General features: G+C 33.9%; 2 protein-coding genes across 2 annotated transcripts; both read right to left on the minus strand.

Moving 5' to 3' along the window:
• Positions 1-8,755: 8,755 nt before the first annotated feature.
• Positions 8,756-9,424, minus strand: LOC141589671 (uncharacterized). The gene has a single exon (XM_074410303.1). It carries the CDS (start codon positions 9,422-9,424, stop codon positions 8,756-8,758), a length of 669 nt encoding a protein of 222 aa, XP_074266404.1.
• An 8,085-nt stretch (positions 9,425-17,509) lies between these two features.
• LOC141591594 (tyrosine-sulfated glycopeptide receptor 1-like) lies at positions 17,510-21,035 on the minus strand. Its single transcript, XM_074411978.1, has one exon. The coding sequence runs from the start codon at positions 20,936-20,938 to the stop codon at positions 17,708-17,710; it is 3,231 nt and encodes a 1,076-aa protein (XP_074268079.1). The 5' UTR covers positions 20,939-21,035; the 3' UTR covers positions 17,510-17,707.
• Positions 21,036-21,792: the final 757 nt, after the last annotated feature.

Here is a 21,792-nt window from a genome sequence, read left to right on the forward strand (position 1 = left end):
ACATCACTTATCAATAAAAGAATATTGGACGTAGGCCTTTAGAGTGTCGGCCGAACCAATTCAAAATCGTTGTGTTGTTTATCTCTTCGCTTTTTATTCCGCTGCAACTTATTTAATTATTTTGTTAAGTTTTGTTATTTGCTTTACTCTTGAGTAACAGTTCTATATACTGTCACATTCGTTCTGTAGCTTGTACTTCATATGCTAAGACGAATAGCAACAGTCAGAACCATTGTTATCTTCAGACTTCAGCAAGTACTCACATTTCAATACTCATTTTCTCCGAGCTTCCGTGATACACACTTAATCATTTCATTTAATTGATGTATTCATTTGCTCCTAACATTGTTCATCAACTTATCTTTAAACAATAGAGATTTAAGTTGAAATCTTAAGTTAAACTCATTCATCATTTTAAATATAACATTTGCAAAGCCATCAGTAACAGTCTGTCTCACTGTTGCTCTAGTCAGTTCAACCATACGCCTTTTAACTTTCATTTAAAAGGGGTGTTTGTTAGATACTTGAGATATCATTTCATTTGACTAACTTAAATCAATTAAGTTTAGTTAAATTTTTTAAATAGTACCTAATTCACCCCCTCCCCCTCTTAGGTACTTGAACCCATAAACTCAACATAATGGATTGTTAATATTGGATTCATGATATCATTAGAGTGCATTATAACATGTTAAATGTGGATTTCATCTTGAGGTAGTGTTATGGTTGTTAGTGTACATGAGTACATGGCTTAGTTGACATCCATTTTATATGATAAAAAAGCATGCATGTTTGATAATCATTGTACATGTGAAAATATAATGTTGGCATATTATATTACATATTGTGATATATGTGATCATTGTGGATGTTGGAGGATATGATGGAGTCCTGATTGTGATACTTGGTTGTTAAGGAGACGTAAGGCGGTTGAGAGGTCGTCTTACGCTTGGGTCGCCTCTTAGAGCTTTCCACTCCAAGAGGGACGTGCATACGTTAATGACTTGAGTATGGAGGGGCTGGTGTGGTGCCATGACGCCTGACATAGTTCCGGTTAGCTCTTGGGCTCGGTACCTTAGGTGTGTCCCGAGTACCTGTTTTACAGACTGTGGTACAACTGTTTGATGGGCGGTGCTGCGATGCCATCACCGGACGGTTAGTACCGTGGGTGTGTCCCTGGTACCGGTGTGGTGGTTGCGGTGTTATGTTAGATGTAGAGTCGAGCCTTGTGCATTCCTTTAACATGTTGCATCTTTACATCTTTGTTGTCGTGTCTTAAGTATTTGTATTATTGAAACGGACGTGTGTTGGTTGTGTGTAATTGTCGCCTATTTCCGGGGTAGCATGTATTGATTCATATGATATTTTCGATCATATGGGAATCAATGTGAGTACAAGTTGCATTTTAGCGCGCGGGATCACGGGCCGAGACACGAAGTTGGAGTCGAGTCGCTTAGTTGCTTGGTAGTTAGTATAAATGTAGAAGTGGTCAAGGATAGTAATCACCTGTATTATTCATTTACTCATTTGTAATTAATTAAACATGTTAATTATATAAAGAGTTACTTAATTGTAATTCCAATTCTCTGCCTCGGAAAACCGAGATGGTGACGTCTCCCCATTACCTTGGTCGAGTAAAAATAGGGTGTTACAAGGTCGTCTCGAGGTTAGGTGGCTCACAAATCAAGACTTTCAAATAGTACTGTACTGGGGCCGAGCTGGCCAGGGGGAGAGCCAGTCTCTTATGGTCAATTCCTGACCAGGTTCGTGAGTGAAGAGATATTACCCGGGTCGTGAGAGATATTACCCGGGCCAGGTCTGTGTTCTGTTTTAGGCGGGCCGAGCTATCGGCCTTAGCAATTTTTATTTTTTTATTTTAGAAAATGACCGGCCAAGGGCTGGCCGGGCTGGAAAATTTTTAACACTCACTCATCCTAAAGTCGTGTTAATGCGACCTATATTCCGACTCGTATTAACCCAATCAGTATAGCAACACGAGTCATTAAGGGTCAATTTTGAGTATTTTGAGACGGTCTTTTTAGAGTAAGAAACTTTTGGGTATAACAAAACTCGCGTTGTTTATAGGTTGGAACAAGTCAACTTGGGTTTTGAGTTATTTTAGAACTACCTTTACTAAAATATATACTGCCTCCGGCCCATTTATTTGTTTACTTTTTATTATTTTTATGAAGGTATTTGAATCAAAGTTATGATTGTGATGGAGACACTCGTTATTTGGCTTAATATCACGAGTCAGTCAATCGCTTTGCTCCCAGGTTGTTCTTTTTAAGAGGTCACAAGCTCGTGACGGAATAGTGGCATTGCAAATGGAATTTGATAAACAACTTTTTTAAGGAGATAGATCAAATTCATTAACTAAAAAGCCATACATCTAAAAAATGTTAAAATTGACGAAATACGATATATCTATAAATAATATAAAAATGCAATCCAAAACTACCACACTACACAAATACTCTTTTGAGACAATTCTAGCAAGCCACCTCATCACTATTGTTTAGAAAAGAAAAACAAAAAATTAATTAATTTGCAAACATTAAATGCGTACTAAGTTTTTAAACAGTATAATAATAATTACTAATTTTTTAATTTGTTAATAATTAAACAACAATTAACCAATGAAAATACATACTAAATTAAAATTACGACGTTTATTGTTAGAATATGTTGAACGACAAATAAAAATCACATGACTCTAATTTTCCATCGTTCATAAATGCAACTCTTTCTTTTTGTTATAAACTTCCTCAATTTCATTATATATTATATACATCTATATATACAATATAATTTAAAGGCTATAACTTGAGTAATTTTATTGGCGTCACATGTCAAGATTAGTTATTTAAAAAGTGTGTATCTAACAACACCAAAAAAAAAAAGTGTGTATCTAAAAAATAAAAATATATTATTATGTCTCACAAGTTATTTAAAAAAATATTAAAGAGAAAGATTAATAGGTGAAATTGATAGCTTCTAATAAAATTTTGACTTTGATAGGCTCAATTGCAAAATACTACCTATTAATTTCAATATTTTTCGAAATACTACATATTATATTTATTTTTTCAAATTACTACCTACAAAGCTACAACTTTTCCTAAGTTGCTGACTAATAGCTAGATTTAGGACTTAATTAACCATAATCTATATATAATATAAAGGAAGCCTAAACATTAGATTTTAACATTCACCTTTTAAGACTATTAGAACATGTCACATCATCATTATTATTTAAAAAAAATTGAAAAAATCATAACATTAAACACTAATTAAAGCACAATAAATATTAATATTTGCTTTTTATTTGTTAAGAAAATTAAACAAAAATTAAACTTAAAACTAAAGCTAGTATATCTAATATTAAACACAAATTATAATTCTCACCATAATCTTTCAAAATAATACAAGTCATGCAATCTACCTTGAATTATTGTTCACAAACAAAAATATAAAAATTTCTATTTTGAAAAATTTCTTTTAGGTTGAATTAGTTACATAGCTAAACAAAATTGAAGACAATAATAATAATAATAACAATTATCGTGACAAAACACTAATAAACGTAACAATATTCGTGGCAAAATATTAATAATCCATGGCAAACGTTTAATAAATTTCTATTTTGAAAAATTTCTTTTAGGTTGAATTAATTACATAGCTTTGACCCGACCCGGGTACAACTACTGCCCAGAAATACCACATATACCAGCTGTAACAGTAGTATTATTGTGTCAAAGTAACAAAAGTAAGAAGAAATAACACAAAAAAGTTCTTATCAAATTCACTGAATTTTTCGATCAAATCCAAAAATTACCCAATTTTTGTCTTGCTTAGAAACTCAAAAAAATAAACTCAACATACCCATTTTCTCCATTATGGAACAATGCCGTAAAGGTAAAAGTCCTGAGCCGACGGTTGAAGCTGAAGTTGAATGTGTTGATTCTCGGTATAATATTCGGTATAATTTTAATTTATCTTGGTCTGTTAATTTAATACTCTGTATCAAGCATAACTAGTTTTGTTACCCGTGAAAATCACGGGTTATCTCTAGGAAAATTAAAAATTTAGATAGTTGATTTTTTTGTGAATATCAAATGAAATCGGAATTTATTTCATCATTGATACATATTCATATTCTTTAATTTTGATCATCATCTAATAAAAATTCTTTAATTTTAGAATTTGATTATGTACGAATTAGAAAATTTTAAAACCAAATTGAAATATTGAAGTTGTTAGTTATATAAAAAGTGAATTTACCTGTGGGAGTGTGGGGTATGCATGGCATCAAGAGTTAGCCGCTAACCATACGACTTCACCACAAGGTTTTCCTTTCGTACCGCCTACAAAACAAAAGTACAACAAAAAACAATACACAAATTAGTAATTCGTCATTCCAAATTCAAGTTAAAGAAAATATGCAAATTTTTACCACCCCAAATGATTGTTTTGGAGGAAAACAAATGAGACGGTCTTAAATAGGAGAGGCTAAATAATGCTAATTTGGAAGTTAAATAATGTACACTAAAATTAGTGTTTAAATGACATAAATATTAATTAGGAAAAAAACAAAAGCATTCAAAGGGTTGTATATAATGGGTTGCTTTATATAATCTTTATGGTGGTAGGAATTATTGCAAAATTAGTATGAGGGTTAAATGGAGTAACGGTTAGGCTAGGGTAGGGAATTATAAGAGACTTATGAGAAAATTCGACGATGCCTTTAAGAAAATCATTGGACTTATGCGAAAATTATCGTGGGTTGAACTTAAATAATGGTTGAATATAAAATGCCATAATTTTACGTTTAAGAATATTATTAAGCTACTCATTTGTTTTTCTTTTCAAGTTTGTGTAATTTTAAATAAATAAATAAATGTATAACTTTTATGAGCTATATTACTATGAAAAATATTAATCGATTCATCACTAACCTTTTTTTTTATTGTAAAATGGGAATTTTAGTTGTAAATTAAGAAATTTTGATGTGAATTTTGGTAAGTTACATCTCTTTTTTTTAGAATTATTTAATTCAACCATGAAATATAGTTTGTAATTTGAAAGTTCATGAGTAATAGTTATTAAATGGAGGATTAGTGAATGGAAATTATTGTAGGTTTAATAGCCATTATAAACTATTGATTCCCGTATTTTAATTTGCCTTTTCATTTATTTTTGAGTTATGAATATTATTAAATAAGATAATTCATTAGTGAGGAGCTCAAGTGTAATACTCCGGTTTTATGAGTCATAGGGTACTCTATCGAGTGGGGTTTACTTTGTCGAGTAAGTTTGGTTTTACGTAAAACAATAGTCTACCTTATGGGTACTCGATCGAGTAAGTGTGATACTCGATCGAGTAAGGGTCACTCGATCGAGTAAGTGACTTACTCGATCGAGTAAGTCGGTTAACGGGTGATTTGCGACAGGTTTGTTAATAATGCGGATTGATATATATTGTTTCGTCAGTTTTTCCTTAAAACACTTTTCATAACCTAAATCACACAAAGAGAAGATTAAAGTTACGTTACTTCATCCTCATCGCATTATTAGCAAATCCCGGAGCTAGGAGTGTCGGTTTTCGTCGTTCTTTACATATTCGTGATCCTTGCGTCGGGGGTAAGTCTTACATATCATTTTTATACCGTTTGGTTAATGTTGGTTAAACCCTAATTGGGTGATTTGGGGGGTTTTTGGTGGTTATGTGATTATGGTAGTAATTATATGTATGTATGTATAGGAGGAGGGTTCGTTGAGGAGAGATTCTGAGTTAGCTGCTTGATCGTCTGATTTCGTATTGCTTTCCAAGTTACATGATGTGTGGTGATGGTTGTTGTGGTTATTGTTTAATTATATTGTTGGTTGATCTTGACGGTTGTTGGTTTCATATTGTTGTTTGGCTTGTATCTGTCTGTGATCTTCGGGGCGCGTCCCTGACTGAGTGGAGTCACTTGCCGGAGTGGCTTCACGCCCTTGGTTCGCCCTCTGTGGAACCCGCGACAGGAGGGGATGTGCACATTAAGGAAACTTGGGTTTATCGCTCAGTGGTTGATGAGCGGGGATTTGGTGGGTACGGCTGCGGTCCCCCACTACAGTGTGGAGTACTTGCTGCGATGGGTACTCTGGCAGGACTACACACTTTAGTGTGTAGTCAGTTGTGTGTAGATTGGTTATGGAGACTGGGGAATTGTTGTGTTGATTGAGCTGTTTTGGCATTTGTTTCATTGTGGCTTTGTATTGTGTAATTAGTACTGACCCTGTTGTTTGTTTTAAAAACTGTGGTGATCCATTCGGGGATGGTGAGCAGTTATTGAGCAGGTATGATGTGACGCATATGGGATAGCTGGGATGAGTCATCACGTGGCAGTTAGAAGAGTCTTCCGCTGTGTCAGGCGATGTTTTCTAGTTTTGATAGATTTGCCAGTAGACCTTTTGAGTACTTTGTATTTCAGTTAAACAATTTTGGAGTTGTCATGTAATCACTTTAAACCGTATTTTGCTTTTAAGTATGTTTCATTATTGTCTTATGATTATCATTGCCTCGGGTAACCGAGATGGTGACGTTTCCATACCTTAAGTGGTTCTGGTAAGGCACTTGGAGTATGGAGGTGTCACATCAAGGGATAAAACAAATAGGAAAAAATGTTAATGAAAATTATTATTATTATTATTATTATTATTATTATTATTATTATTATTATTATTATTATTATTATTATTATTATTATTATTATTATTATTATTATTGATCTTAAATAGTGGTTGAAATAAAATGTTATACCTTTACTTTTAAGAATATTATTAAACTTCACAATTATTTTATTTTTAATTAAAAGGGTTTGTATAATGATCTTAAATAAATAGATGTAGGTGTAAATTTTAAGTGGTACAATGTCAGGAAAGTTAAGTTTAACTTTTTACCCAAAAAAAAAAATATACAACATTTTCAACCAATATTTCATCATATGAAAATAAATAAAAAAAACTATGAAAAACTTTAATCAATTCATTAACATGTTTTATTACAAAACATTCAATTAAAATGTTAATTTTATAAATTAATGTTATGTTGTCAATTGTCATTAATCAAGTAAGCAATATAAATTAAAATTAATTAATATTAATCAATCTAAAAATGACATGTGGAATAAAAATTAAATGGTGGCAATGTGAATGTCTATGTGGCTTTTTCATATCCTACGTGGCTTTATCTAATTGGCATTTTTAGGATGCCTTTTAATAGTATTTTATAGATTTGTTTCTTGGTTTCTAAATGTCGTTGATAATTCGGTATTATTATTTTGTTCTCGTTTAGATGTTGGAGATTTCGGTGTTTAAGATTTTGCGCGTCTTGTTGAATTATTTAATTTTTGTTGATGTTAAAATTTGAATATTTTGGATTGGTTGTTGTTAATTTAAGTGAAATTACCATGTACTAATTTTTACACTAAAATTAAAATTACGCAAACGATTTCTGTTAAACTCAAGCTCGTAAATAATCGACATTCCGAATTAAAATTTAATAAAATCCCTAAACTACCCTTTACTTAATTATTGTTTTGATTCATCATATCATAACCCACCTAAACCCCCAAATTAATTTAAATCATAAACCCTAGATCATTTGTTCTTCTTCATTCCCAAAATCCCCAAATCAATTTAATCGTAAACCCTAGATCATTTGTTCTCCCTCGTTCCCAAAATCTCAAATCAATTTAATCGTAAACCCTAGATCATTTGTTCTCCCTCATTCCCAAAATCCCCAAATCAATTTAATCCTAAACCCTAGATCATTTGTTCTCCCTCATTCCCAAAATTACAACGTTATGCTATTATTGATGGATTTCTTCCAAGTGTATACATTCTGAAATCAACCTAGTGTTTTGTAATTGAAGAGAACGATTAATTTGGGAAATTTTTGTTACCATGTTAGTGAGGAGGTGCAGATATTGCAACCAGATTATGGAGATGTTCGTTATCTACAACTCGAAATTTAAAAGAGACAAGGTATTAGGCAAAAAATTCCCAGATCTAGTCAATCAAATAGAGCCAAAAGAAGGGTGATATTTAGCGTCAAATGGGTCATACCCAATATCCACAATATACGGAACGACACCCATGTTGACAAACATCTACCAAAAGCTGAAATACTGAGCCCTAAACTGCATTACATGCAATTGGAGAAAGGCAACAGTAAGTCCCCAGACCCAAATGTCCATGGTGGGGCATCAGAATTCGAAGCTACTAAGGTTTTTAATTTTATCTCTGACCTAAAATGATACAGTTTATTTGAAAGAGGTCCTATTTTAGAATTTATGTTGTTTTGTTTCAAACTGAATATCTGGATTCCCTGCTGGATAATATCTATCCTAATCTGGATAACCCATTGACTCATCCTGCGTGTGTAAAGTACGGCAAGAAGTCGTTCAATAAGCATCTCAGTAAGCAGAATATTGTTAGTCAACAATACGCATTTGAACTAATGGCGCATTGTCATTATTATTATTATTATTATTATTATTATTATTATTATTATTATTATTATTATTATTATTATTATTATTATTATTATTATTATTTTTATTTTTTATTTTTTTTTGCAGAAAAGTTTTGGATCTTTTTTATTTCATGATAAAATATGAGTACAAGATCCATGCCACTCTTTCCTACAAAGGAGACCAAAGAAGTCCCCTAAGAAAGATAAAAAAGAACAGAAAAACCTAAATAAAGCCTAAGAGAAAGTAGAACCGTACAAATGTAAAGTTACAACTTTCCTAATGACAATAGTTAAAGTTTCCACAGTAGACTTAGACCCCTTAAAAATCCTGTCATTCCGTTCCTTCCATAAGTAGTAGATAGTAGCCAGCAGACTAGTATAAACCATAACATTTCTGCGAGTAGGGAGGATAGCCTGCATAATAGAGTCCAGAGAAAAAGAGTCCAAAGGCATCAGAACCCATGAAGCAACAGCAGTCAGAACTTGCTTGGAAAATTCACAGTTGAAAAACAAGTGAGGGATATCCTCACAACTCCTTTCACAGAGAGCACATCTATTGACAAAGCACATTCCCCGTGAAATCAATTTGTCCACAGTAGGCAGCCCATCATGCATAACCATCATTCCAGTGAATGAATGCTTGGGGTTGCATCCTTTCCCATGAATCAGAGGAGCCCAAGGAACATTTTGCCTCCTTGTCCTAATATAGCCATACATGGTATCAGTGCAATACCTCATCTGAACAGTACAGGCATCAAGCAAAAGGAGAGCCTGAGATGGAGAGCCTGCAAGTTCCAGAAGAAGATCTTTCATTTTAAGGACATTATTCCAGTACCAGGAATTAGAAACAATCTGTGAGCATCCCAAACACAAGCTCCTTTCAGAACATAAGTAGAAATCCATTTAGCCCAGATACAATGGGGCCTGTGAAAAAGTTTCCAAACCCATTTCATCATTTGAGCACAATTCCACTAAGAACCTCTTTAATGCCTATCCCCCCCCTAATTTTTTGGGGAGCATAGCAATCGCCACTTGAGGAAGACATGTCTTCTAGTCCCTTCAAAAACCCCCAAAGAAAGTCCTTGCAAAGCTTGATAATTCTTTTAGCAATGCCTTTTGGGAGCAACACACTAGCCCCCAAAAAGTATGAAGACCAAAGATGACTGAGTTCACAAGAAGAGCCTTCCCTGCATAGCTCAGACAATGATTAGCCCAATTCATAATCCTGGCTTTGATTTTATCCAACAAAGGTTGATACATGTCTTGAGTAATTCTAGCATTAAAAAGGGGAAGACCAAGATATCTGAAAGGAAAAGCTCCCATACTAAATCCAAAAGCATTCGAAATGAGCTCCCTAACATCCTCGCTTACCCCACCAAAATACAGTCGGTCTTGGTCAAGTTAGCATGGAGACTGAAAAATGATCGAAAGTATCAAGGCAAGAATCGCCTTAACAGAGGGCAAATCACCACGAGTAAAGACAAGCAAATCATCTGCAAAAATTATTATTATTATTATTATTATTATTATTATTATTATTATTATTATTATTATTATTATTATTATTATTATTATTATTATTATTATTATTATTATTATTATTATTATTATTATTATTATTATTATTATTATTATTATTATTATTATTATTATTATTATTATTATTATTATTATTATTATTATTATTATTATTATTATTATTATTATTAGGGTTTTTCTAACCTATGCCCACTAGGCATAGGATAAGAATATAAAAACGGAAAGAAATAAATGTATTTATTGTAAAGAAAAGTAAAAGTAATACGATATTCCAATTTCCCATAAAAATATCAATTAATTCTTTCCATTTTTGTTTTCTTATCCTATGCCCACTGGGCATAGGTTAGAAAAAACGTTATTATTATTATTATTATAGTTATAGTTATAGTTATAGTTATAGTTATAGTTATAGTTATTATTATTACTCCCTCCACTTTTTATTATAAGTCGTTCTAAGTAAAAACACAAAGATTAAGAAATGCATTTATTACTCCCTTTTTCTCTTTGCTCGTCTACTTTTTGCCACATGTGTTAGTTTTTGTGTGTGATATAATTACTTTTGTCATAGAGAAGAGTGAGATGCATGTCACTTACCTTTTTTTGCAGTCTTGTTATTGGGTGAGAGAATAGAAGTCGCACTAATATTCCTTGGAAAATTAAACAAGTCCCAGACGCAAGCTAGGACGTCAAATATAAAGAAAAAAGCAAAATTTACTAGAACGACAAATAAAAAAAATGGAGGGAGTATTATTAAACCGAAACTTTTATTGAGATCAAAACAATTTTTACAAGAAATTGGTGGACAACCTAGATACAATCTGGGCTCTCATCCCTTAGCAATAGCAAAGCTAACTCGAGTAAAAATAAAAGCAGCAGCGCGCGCTCCGACATCCTAATTATTATTATTATTATTATTATTATTATTATTATTATTATTATTATCATTATTATTATTATTATTATCATCATTATTATTATCATCATTATTATTATCATTATTATTATTATTATTATTATTATTATTATTATTATTATTATTATTATTATAAGAAGAAGAAGAAGAAGAAGAAGAAGAAGAAGAAGAAGAAGAAGAATAAGAAGAACAGTACTAATAATAATATTAATACTAGTAATTATACTAATTTGAGTGATTAACTAGGTAGCCGCCATAAACCACGGTTTACCATCAATCAACTTAGGTGAAATAACGGAGCGCCAATTTGCGAGATTGTTGTTCAAAGTCTAGCCATGGATCATCCTAATTTGACTGATTAGGTAGTCACATGAAGCAACAACAATCCTAATTTAATTAATTAGATAAATAAAAATCGACAGACCCAAATTGCATCTTTAACAAATAAATAGAATTTGATCGATTAATTAAAACTCAACAGATAATATTAATAATTGATAAACAAGTAAATTAATTTATTATTTGGTAAATTAGAATCCATCTTGTAAGTTGTAAGTCATTTGAGCAACTAAATTAAGTTTAAGGGAAAAAAATTGATTTAAGAGTTCATTTGGTTCAGATTTAGGTGAAAAGGGTACAAAATAGAACATTTATGAAAAAGTGTATGTGAAAGAGTAAAGTTCGTATATGAAAAAACAATTAGGTATTAATAATAGTAATACTAAAATTAACAATGTTATTAATAATATTGTTATTAATTAATATTCATATTCATATTAATAATAATATTAGTAATAGTATTAATTATATTAATATGAATATTATTGATTTTAATAACCATAATATTCACAATAATAACAATAACTAGTTTTTGTACCCGTGCAAAAAGCACGGGTCGCTTTAAATATTAAGGTGAAATTCGGTATTTTAATTAATGGTTGGTAAATTATTAAACTTCATGCTTCATATTTTACTACACGTCATTTTAGCCACTCCTTTTTACCTGAAACATCTTTAGAAGCTCACCGGAGTGCAACGTAAAATAGCTTCATTTTTCGTTAATCAATAAATACACACTTTTCTCAAATTGATACATTTTTTTGAGAAAAATCAAATACAACTTAATTACTGAAAACTAAACCGTGCTTATTTGTTTGAGTAGGATGAGAAAAATTGAGTAGCCTTATTACTATCATAATTTGAGTGAAGTATATTTAAAGTGCAATCTGACAACACTATATATCAATTCACGGCGCACTGCAAACTAAGATAGTTATACATTTTAATAATTTGAGAAACTTTAATGGTTTTTCATAATTATCTACATTTATTTTTTTACTATAAATTATGAGAGTAACTTTTAAATGTGGAATTGATAATTTTTTTTCATGTATACTACTATGCTAGTATTTCCACGTGGACTATATTTCGCCACGTCACAATTAATTGTTGCCATGTCACATTTATTTTGCCAATGTGGCATTTAACCCAGATTGTCTCTCGGCTCCCCACCAATTTCATGTAAACTTTTCTTTTTCTTTTTAATGAAAGTTGCGCGCATCCTTTTATAAATAATAATAATAATAATAATAATTATTATTATTATTATTAATATTATTATTATTATTATTATTATTATTATTATTATTATCTCATTGAAGACGACACGTATCCGTCACTTTGGAGTGACGGATACCATTTGCTCTCACAAATGATCCAAATAGTAATAATAATAATAATAATAATAATAATAATAATAATAATAATAATAATAATAATAATAATCTCATTGAAGACGGCACGTATCCGTCACTTTGGAGTGACGGATACCATTTCCTCTCACAAATGATCCAAATAGAGGAGAGAGGGAAGCACATGGGAGTGCCCCCACCTTGTCCCCCCTATCCGTTTTGTGAGTGACATTACCCGCCACTTGCTCCGACCCGTATTCAGCAAGACTAACTGTAATAATAATAATAATAATAATAATAATAATAATAATAATAATAATAATAATAATAATAATAATAATAATAATAATAATAATAATAATAATAATAATAATAATAATAGTATTAATAAAAACTATTAAGTTTTAGATTTGCAAAATTGAAATGGGCTGAATTTAGTGGAGCTGAAATGAATGGAGCTAAGTTGTCTTGAAATAATCGAATAGAAGCCGAGTAATCAATCGAATAAAATGAAATTTGAACTAAAGTGAATTAAAATAAGCCAGAAAGAACATGGCCTAAATGTGTGAGTGAAAGTTCCTATTTTTCTTCATTATATGCTTAGTATTTTTCATAGGACGAAAGTCTATGTGAATGCTAGATAGTATGTTTATGATAAGTATGGATGCTTTATGATGATGTGGTGTCCTTCTTGAGTAGAGACTAGACATTATCTCTCCTAAGCCAATAACTACCCGAAGACCCCACTAATACCCATTGTTAGTTTATCCTACTTAGGGGAACCCGAAAACCTTAGTCTTTAATCAATCGTTTACTTATAATCTTACTTGCTTGCTATAGTTTACTTTAGTTGCTAGTCATTCAATCAATCTCTCTCTTTTTATTAGACTAAACTTAGACTCGAACAAACCTTATGTAAGCTCACACCATCCTCGTGGATTTCGACCTCTTTTATACTACTTAATTGGGCTTGTTTTTTATCCGGAAACGACGACAATTCCGCGTATCAGTAAGTAAATGGCCATATACCAATCTTTCCATCAAATAGAACTTCACCATTGTCTTTGCATGTTGGCCTTGAAACAGCAGTCATGAACATTACTTTTGTAATATATCTCTTGCTCTTACAACTTCTACATGTAAGTGCTTCATTGCTGCCAATGTAGTATCTGCATTTTGAATTTGTCATATAAAACTACTTTTCATCTATGTGAATAATATGACTCATGTCCTTGAACATGACACACCTCAACAGCCTATCAAATCTAACTTGCCCATGACAAAATGTGACCTCATGTACTTATCGTCTTGACTCAGAGTTGGATGTATTGAATTTGTATGGGACTAATTAGACCTGGTTTCACCCATCTATGGCGGGTAGATGGTGCATATCTTGTTATTGCCTTGTCCAACCTCTTCAATTTTGTTCTTTGACACATCAAGTGCCATTATGGTCTCTATTGGACATGGTATCCTTTCTTTCCCATTCTTTCCTCGTATTTTACTCCTATAGGCACAAACTCTTGCCTCTATTATTTGGCTGTTGTCCATATACTGAATATATATATATATATATATATATATATATTTATGTGACATTGAACTTTGCTGCAACTTTGTTCATCTTCCCATGTTTTGGTTTCTCCTTTTTGCAGCTCTCAAACAACAAGCACACAACACTATGTCTCCCATCATCAATCAGATTTGTTTTTTTTCATTATGAAAAGAGTTGGATTTGTGTAATTTCAGTTTTTAGTTGGAAGTGTAATTTGTTTTGTGTAGTTGAAAAATGTATTTTTAGTAAGGTTATGTAATCTAGTGAATGCTTGTAGTTTTATGCGGTGAAGTGATGTTCTTTGGCGGTTCGAGACGACTTAATACAAATTTAATATGCTCTTAAAGATGGGCAGTTCAATTCATGTTTTAGACGTATTTCAGATGAGTTATTATAAGTTAGGGAGTACGGGTCATTTTTATCGAGATCAATTGTTTGGCTATGATAGGGGCCATTTATTTTAGATTTCATCATTTTTAGGTCAAATTAATGCAATTGGTGAAGCATCCGGTTCAGATCGAGTTTAGAGAAGGCTGGATTATTGAATTTGGAATCATAGTTGATTGTTAAGGACGACTCTCATATTACACGTTTTTTGAATCAGACTACTTGGGAAAGGATAATTTGGTCAAATCTATTTAAAATAATGGAAAATTAAGTAAAATGTAACTTTTTTGGGCATTTTGTCACAATTCTTCACTTTTTTTTTTTTACTAATTTGTCATATCTTAAAATTTTATTTTACCAATCCGGCATACATCATCTACTTTTTTTCACAAATTTGGTAGTTTGGTCGTCACCTAGGTTACCATGTATAGTTGTAATTGTCAAGAAACCTCATGGTTGGAATCCCTTGATCGGTGTTATACTCTCTCTAACACACCCCCCTCACACGAATGCCTAGGCACGGTCCGACACGGTACAATATACATGGGCGTGGGTCATGCCTGGCCGCCATTTTCTTTTGCACGGCACGACACAACACGCAGCCCACCTAGCACAGTGGGCTGGCACCAGGCACGACCCGACATGACCCATCTCACATCTATCTATGGGTTTAGGTTTGAGGGATGGTGAGAATTGAACCGTGTCCTCTTAGTCACACCGGTTATGATACTATGTCAAGAAACTATTTTAAACAAAAGCTTAAGCTGATGGTCGAAGTCGTAAGATCGGTTTTATACTTTCTAACATTAATTTCTAATGACTCTCTTGTTGCTCGGTTTTAGGACAGATAAGAGGTACTCCGTATTATTCATGTCCGAGTTAAAATCTAGTCAACATCAAATTTACCTTTGTGACTTTTTTAACGGCCAAAAAATACTCGGGTTTGGTTTGGTAATCGAACCTTTAACTTGACGGTTTCTGGAAAATTCAGTTCGGTTTTTACGGTTCCGATTTCACCTCGTTGACTCTTTCCCATTAGTGTGGAACTCTGAAAGTCTGAAACTACTCGTATTATGGAAGACGTCAATTTCCGAAAGTCGCTCTCAACTGCAACAATGGCGGTATCTTCACTTCTCTTTCGTTTTACTCTACATTCGCAGTTTCGCATCATAGAAACTCACACATTGTTACCTTAATTAAGCCCTAAGTTTGTTAATCATTGCAATTTCGTCGATTTTTTTCATACTCGTATGTTGTTACCTCACCTTAGGGTTTATAAGCTGTTGATTCATAGTTTCGCTGTTAAATTATCCTTAGTTTTCGCCTTCGCTTTCGCTTACTCCGTGAATTGCGCGCTTCACGAATTGCTTACAATTTTACTGTCATTGTGAGATATTTGAAAACTTTTATGCAATTGATTGTTGTTGATCAGTTATGCTTGATTGTTTGGACAATGCAATACAATTTAGAACCCTAATTGATGTGGCTGCATTTTTTATTTATTGTTCGAATTAGGTTGGGAATTTTTATGCATATAATATGGTACATTGCTAGAATTAAGTCGTTTAAGCTAGCGAATTTGGTGTTGCACTGTTACGAAGTTCCGGCGTTTCACATTTGACCTTATTGTGAATCCAGTGTAGTTGAAATTGAGGTGTTGTTTATAAGAGTGATAGTATAATGTTATGGGATAATGGTTGATTGGTTACGGAGTTACAATCACTGAAAGATTGACCGATTGTGTCAGATGATGTATCATATCTAGAAGTTGTCTTTGCAAAGGGCCTTCCAATTTTCTCTTTGATCTGGTTCTGGTTTGATTTTTTACCATAATTTTCACTTTTGGGACCTTTGGGTCGGTGACTCGGTTCCAGTTAATTTTACGTTGGTATCCTTAGGTTTGACTAATTTGACTTTGGTAACTTAAGATTTGAATAATTTTGGTTTAGTGACTTGGGATTTGAGTAATTCCTCTTTGGTGACATGAGGTGTGACTGTGATATGTATTTCACTTTGGTGCCGCTTTGGTGACTTGCGGTGTGACCTATATTTCTCTTTGGTGATGTAAGGTATCAAAGATTTCTTACTTTGCTTGCTTAATGTGTAATGTTGCCAATTTTCTTTTAGATCAAGGACGTTTCAATCTATAATGAAGTGCTGAAATGAGCATCAAGTTAATAATGCGGTCAATTTTGACATAAATTTGCAAAAAGCTACTTTGCTGAAAAAAAAGCATGTTTTGAATGCAGTTTTAATGATGTTACACTTTAGGTCACCTAAGTGAGAGTTATCCTAAATCTCAGGCCACGAAAATGGAATTAGTGAAACCTCAAGCCAGTAAATTGGAATTACCTTAAACCTGCTGGAACCAAATCAAAATATTTAACATATTTTTTTTTTAATGTATAAAATGTTTTGATACCCTAAATTAAATCAAAGGTATAGTTTCTGTAGTTAATGGAGAGCAGGGATGGAAAATGGATCTTTGCTGAATGATTAGGATTTAGGAACTAGGAAGTCATAGACTATAGCTATGCTCTGAACTTGTACTGTTTATGTTCTGGTGCTTTGCATTCCTTGCATACAGATAGAATACCTCTTTGATGCAGTTTTGGCTACAACTGTATTTGGAACATCATTTCTCTAGTACATGGAGAACAGAAATAGGATACAAATTTGTAGAATGAGTAGGAATTCTCTCTCAGTGCTCTATTATGATGGCGGGCGCACAACACAGTGTCACGATAGAGATTAGTTTGTGTGGGATATAGCCAGTCACCTTGTAGTGGCATTGAAATAGTTACTACAAACTTTTTTATCTAGAGAATACTTGCACAAAAAATCTTGCTCGTATTTTTCTCTATGGCTTCCTGGTTTGTTTCTTTATGTTTGAATAACTTGTTTGATAATTTTAACTGTATATAATTCATAATTACAAAAAAAGGGGGCTATGTACACGAGGTTTCCGGCACCAACTAGTCGGTATACACTGTATTTCTGTGGCAAAAATTTTGCACAAACATCACAGTAATAGGACACTGAAACTATGGTTCCTTTTTTGTTTGATGTGCCCTGGTCTGCAGCTATTGTACTGAACAACTTTACTGCTTTTCTGTAGGATAGACTTCTTCACTTGTTAGTGGATTTGGGAGGGACCCTAGAATCTTAAGCTGATCAACAACTTCGTTGATAGTTGGCCGTTTGAGAGGATTCTGGTTGACACACTTGCAGGCCACATCAAGCACCTGCAACATGTCTTGTTCATATCCCTTGCCTTTTAGGACAGGATCAAATATTTCATCGTGTTTTCCTTCGTTCTTCAGTTGCTGTACCCACACAACTAATTCCCTTGATGTTTTTGTTTTACGTACCTCCATAGGCCTCTTCCCTGTGAGTAGTTCAAGCAGTACAACCCCAAAACTGTATACATCACCCCTAAATGTGGCTACCCAAGCCTGCCCATACTCGGGGGGAATGTAACCCAGTGTTCCTACAAGCTCAGTGGTTACATGAGTTCGATATGGTAGAATGAGTCTGGAAAGTCCAAAATCAGCTAAATGTGCTTCAAAGTTTTCGTCAAGGAGAATGTTGCTTGATTTTATATCACGGTGCACAATATGTGGCTCACAGATTTGATGCATGTAAACTAGACCCTTGCCAGCTCCAAAAGCTATTTTTAGTCGTATTGGCCAATCAAGTTGGGATGGACCATCAGGATTCTCATGCAACCAGTAGTCGAGGCTTCCATTTTCCATGTAGGAGTACATCAGTAGCCGGAGACCATCATGCACACAATAGCCCATAAGTGATACCAGATTTTCATGCTGAGCCAGTGATAGAACTTCCACCTCTGCTTTGAATTCTCGTTCAATCAGACACATATCTCCGGAAAGCTTTTTGATAGCAACCTTAAGCCCATTATCCAAGGTTGCTTTGTAGACCAAACCAAAACCTCCACACCCAATGATGTTTTCCTGGTTGAAATTATTGGTGGCTTTTAGTATGTCTAATATTGACAGATCCTGGATTTCTGTGGCCGTGCTGGGAAAGAGTATGATGAGACTGGTATCTTTTGACATTTCGCCGGAGCTAGAGCAGTGGGAATTCATTTCTGCTTCAATATTATCGATGTCGCCTCCAGGACGTATTCTTCTCTTAGACATTATCCAGTACACTAGAACCATAATAACGCAGGTGATGCCTAAGCAGATACCTAGTGTAAGTCCCAAAATTAGGCCTACACTTTTGCCATGACCCTGTGTTATTAAGGGTGCTGTTTGAGTTGAACAAGGTTGATTCTGCAGAACTTGACCACATAACCCTGTATTCCCAACATAACTCGATTCTCCAAAAGTGCCAAACTGACCCCCTGTCGGAATTTGCCCTTCAAGATTGTTGTGGGAGACATTGAACTGTGCTAAGAAGTTAAGAGTTTGCAGCGATGTCGGAATTTGTCCGGACAAATTATTCTGAGATAGGTCTAACACTTCAAGGCCTGTGAGGTTGGAAAATTCTGGTGGAATGCTACCTGAGAAGTCATTCACACTAAGATCCAGCACATGAAGATTTTGCAGCTGGCTTATCTCAACTGGGAGTTTACCAGTAAGATGATTACCCTTGAGGTATATAGCTGGCGGCAGTATTGCAAGCAGAGTGTATTGCTGGTTACTAGCATTATTAGGGGCGACAAAGACAGGAAGGTCAAGATAACTTCGGTTCAACTTATTGGCAGCCTTCTCTGATAATAACGCGGGCAACCTATTCAATTGCACTGGAAATTCACCTGTAAGACTGTTCTTCGACAAGTCCATGTAGAAGAAGTTTGGCAAAGATCCAAACCACTCTGGAATTGTGCCCCTTATTTCATTAAACGACAAGTCTAAAACCTCGAGAGTTTTTATATTAGCCAGCCACTCAGGGACTTGACCCTGGAAATTACATCCTCCCAAAGCAAGGACCTGCAGGTTTCTGAACCCTTCTGGCCCTATGAAACTCTTCTCACCGGGTAAAATTTCATTGTAAAAATTCATTGACAACGTTAGTGTGGCGAGGTTTTTGCATGTCGCCAAAATTGTTAGTGCCCCTGATACATTGGTGAAGCTGTTGTTGGAGAGGGAGAGGAAAGTCAAAGATGGTAATGTTACTACACTGGGAGAAATTTGCCCTGATAACTTGTTGATGGCGACTCTAATAGCAGTTAAGGACTTACATGAGAAAATGCTTTCAGGTAAGTTTCCAGTTAAGTAATTATTTCCAAGGTCAAGAGTTTGAAGCCGGACAAGCCTTGAAAAATCAAGTGTCGAGATATTACCTTCCAAGGCATTGACTCGTAATATGAGCTTCACTAGATTTGTGCAGTTCATCAAGGATGGTGGTATGGTACCACTCAACTCATTTATGTGAAGTTGCAATTGCTCCAATTTAGTGAGCTTCCCTATATCCTGAGGGATTGTGCCAGAAAAACTGTTGGAGTATAATTCAAGGATCTTGAGGTCAGTTAAGCCTAGCATTTCCTCTCCAATGGTTCCATTTATGTTATTTGCAGGAACTGATAATTCGACCAGCGACTTCAAACTGTAAATATCATCCGGAAGTAATCCAGATAGATTATTGAAACCTGCTCGAAATACTTTGAGTTCCAAACATCTCCCTAGACCAACAGGAACGTGCCCATTAAAAGCCGCGTTCGTGAAATCAAGTATCTTAAGCTTAGGAGAACTGATACAAATTGATGAAGGAATTTGACCGTTGAAGTTCGTGTTACTGGCATTGAAACTCGACAAATTTGATCCTAGAGCGAACCATGTAGGCTCAATTGTACCATGGAATTGATTGGTTGAGATATCTATAATCTGGATGGTACCAGAGAAACTTCCATTTGAAGTCAATGATGCTGATAAAGTGCCATACAAAAAGTTGGAGCTCAAGTCAATGATCTCAAGGTTAGTCAATGAAGTAAAAAGACTATCTGGGAGTAACCCAGAAAGTGAATTCTGAGAAAGATTGAGCTGAGTAAGACTGGTAAGATTGGCAAGTGAAGAGGATAAGTTCCCTTTCAATCTTCTTGATGGTAGCAACAAACGGACAACTCGACCCGTATCGTCGCAACCAATCCCTTCCCAAGATGAGCAGCAATCAGAACTAGTAGACCAATTCAGAGGTCTCAAAGAAGAGGATAAAAACCCAGAAAAGTCAAGAAGTGATTGCTGATCTTCTGGGTTGCAAATTTGTTGTTGGCAAGAAAACGAGACGGAATATAGCAGAAGAATGAAGAGAAGATGTAGATGATAGCTACTGCTATGAGATAATGAAGGTATTAACTCTATAAGCATGGTTTAAAAGAATTTATAATTTTTGTGGGTTATTTGTGATTAATGTTGGGTTTTTGTTGTTGTCTAAAATAAGGTAAAAATCTGTTATTTTTGTTGGGATTTTGATCAGGAACAGATGAAGAAGGCATGTAGATGTGTGCTAAGTCCAATCATGTGGGCTTCCCACTTAACATGTTTGTCTCCACTGCTCTTCTTAACCCATGGCTCGTAGGAGAGAGGAGGTTAGAAATTTATTAAACTAAAAAGTATAATAATATATTTTGTATAATGATGCTGTTGATAACTTGATACTCCTACATTTTATCTAATTCTTATTTCGGGTTTTTTAAAGGCCGCGTTATCTTGTTACTTACCGATTGCTTTCTTTTTTTCCTTTTTAATAGGAAAAGTAGTTGATGACTTGATGTATTGCGGAGTATATTTTTGGGGTGCTCCTGAATAAACTTTCGACCAACAATCTCAAAAAGGTACGTGACCCATGTCTCATTGTTTTTTTTTTTTTTTTTTTTTTTTAATTCTTGTGAAAGGAACTTTTATGTTTTAATAGGTTTAGTTTTAAGACCACTAAATTATAATCTCTTATCAACTTATCGTAAACAACTCAATTACGCATTACCATACTTAAATCATTTCAACAAGCACTACGTATTAGTTGTTTTGAGGATAAATAAATTAATATTAGACCGTCGAGGAATTAATTAATTAACTAATGAACTCCCCGAAAAGCGTTTACTTTTGGATGGCTCTGGAGAGAGAAAGACCGAAGACTGTAGGTTCCTCTCAAGTGTAATCATCAAATTAAATTAGTGGGAAAAATAATCCAAAGATTAGATTGTGGATGGTGGGCATCAACT

The sequence above is a fragment of the Silene latifolia genome, chromosome 7 (assembly GCF_048544455.1).
Source record: "Silene latifolia isolate original U9 population chromosome 7, ASM4854445v1, whole genome shotgun sequence".
NCBI lineage: Eukaryota > Viridiplantae > Streptophyta > Magnoliopsida > Caryophyllales > Caryophyllaceae > Silene > Silene latifolia.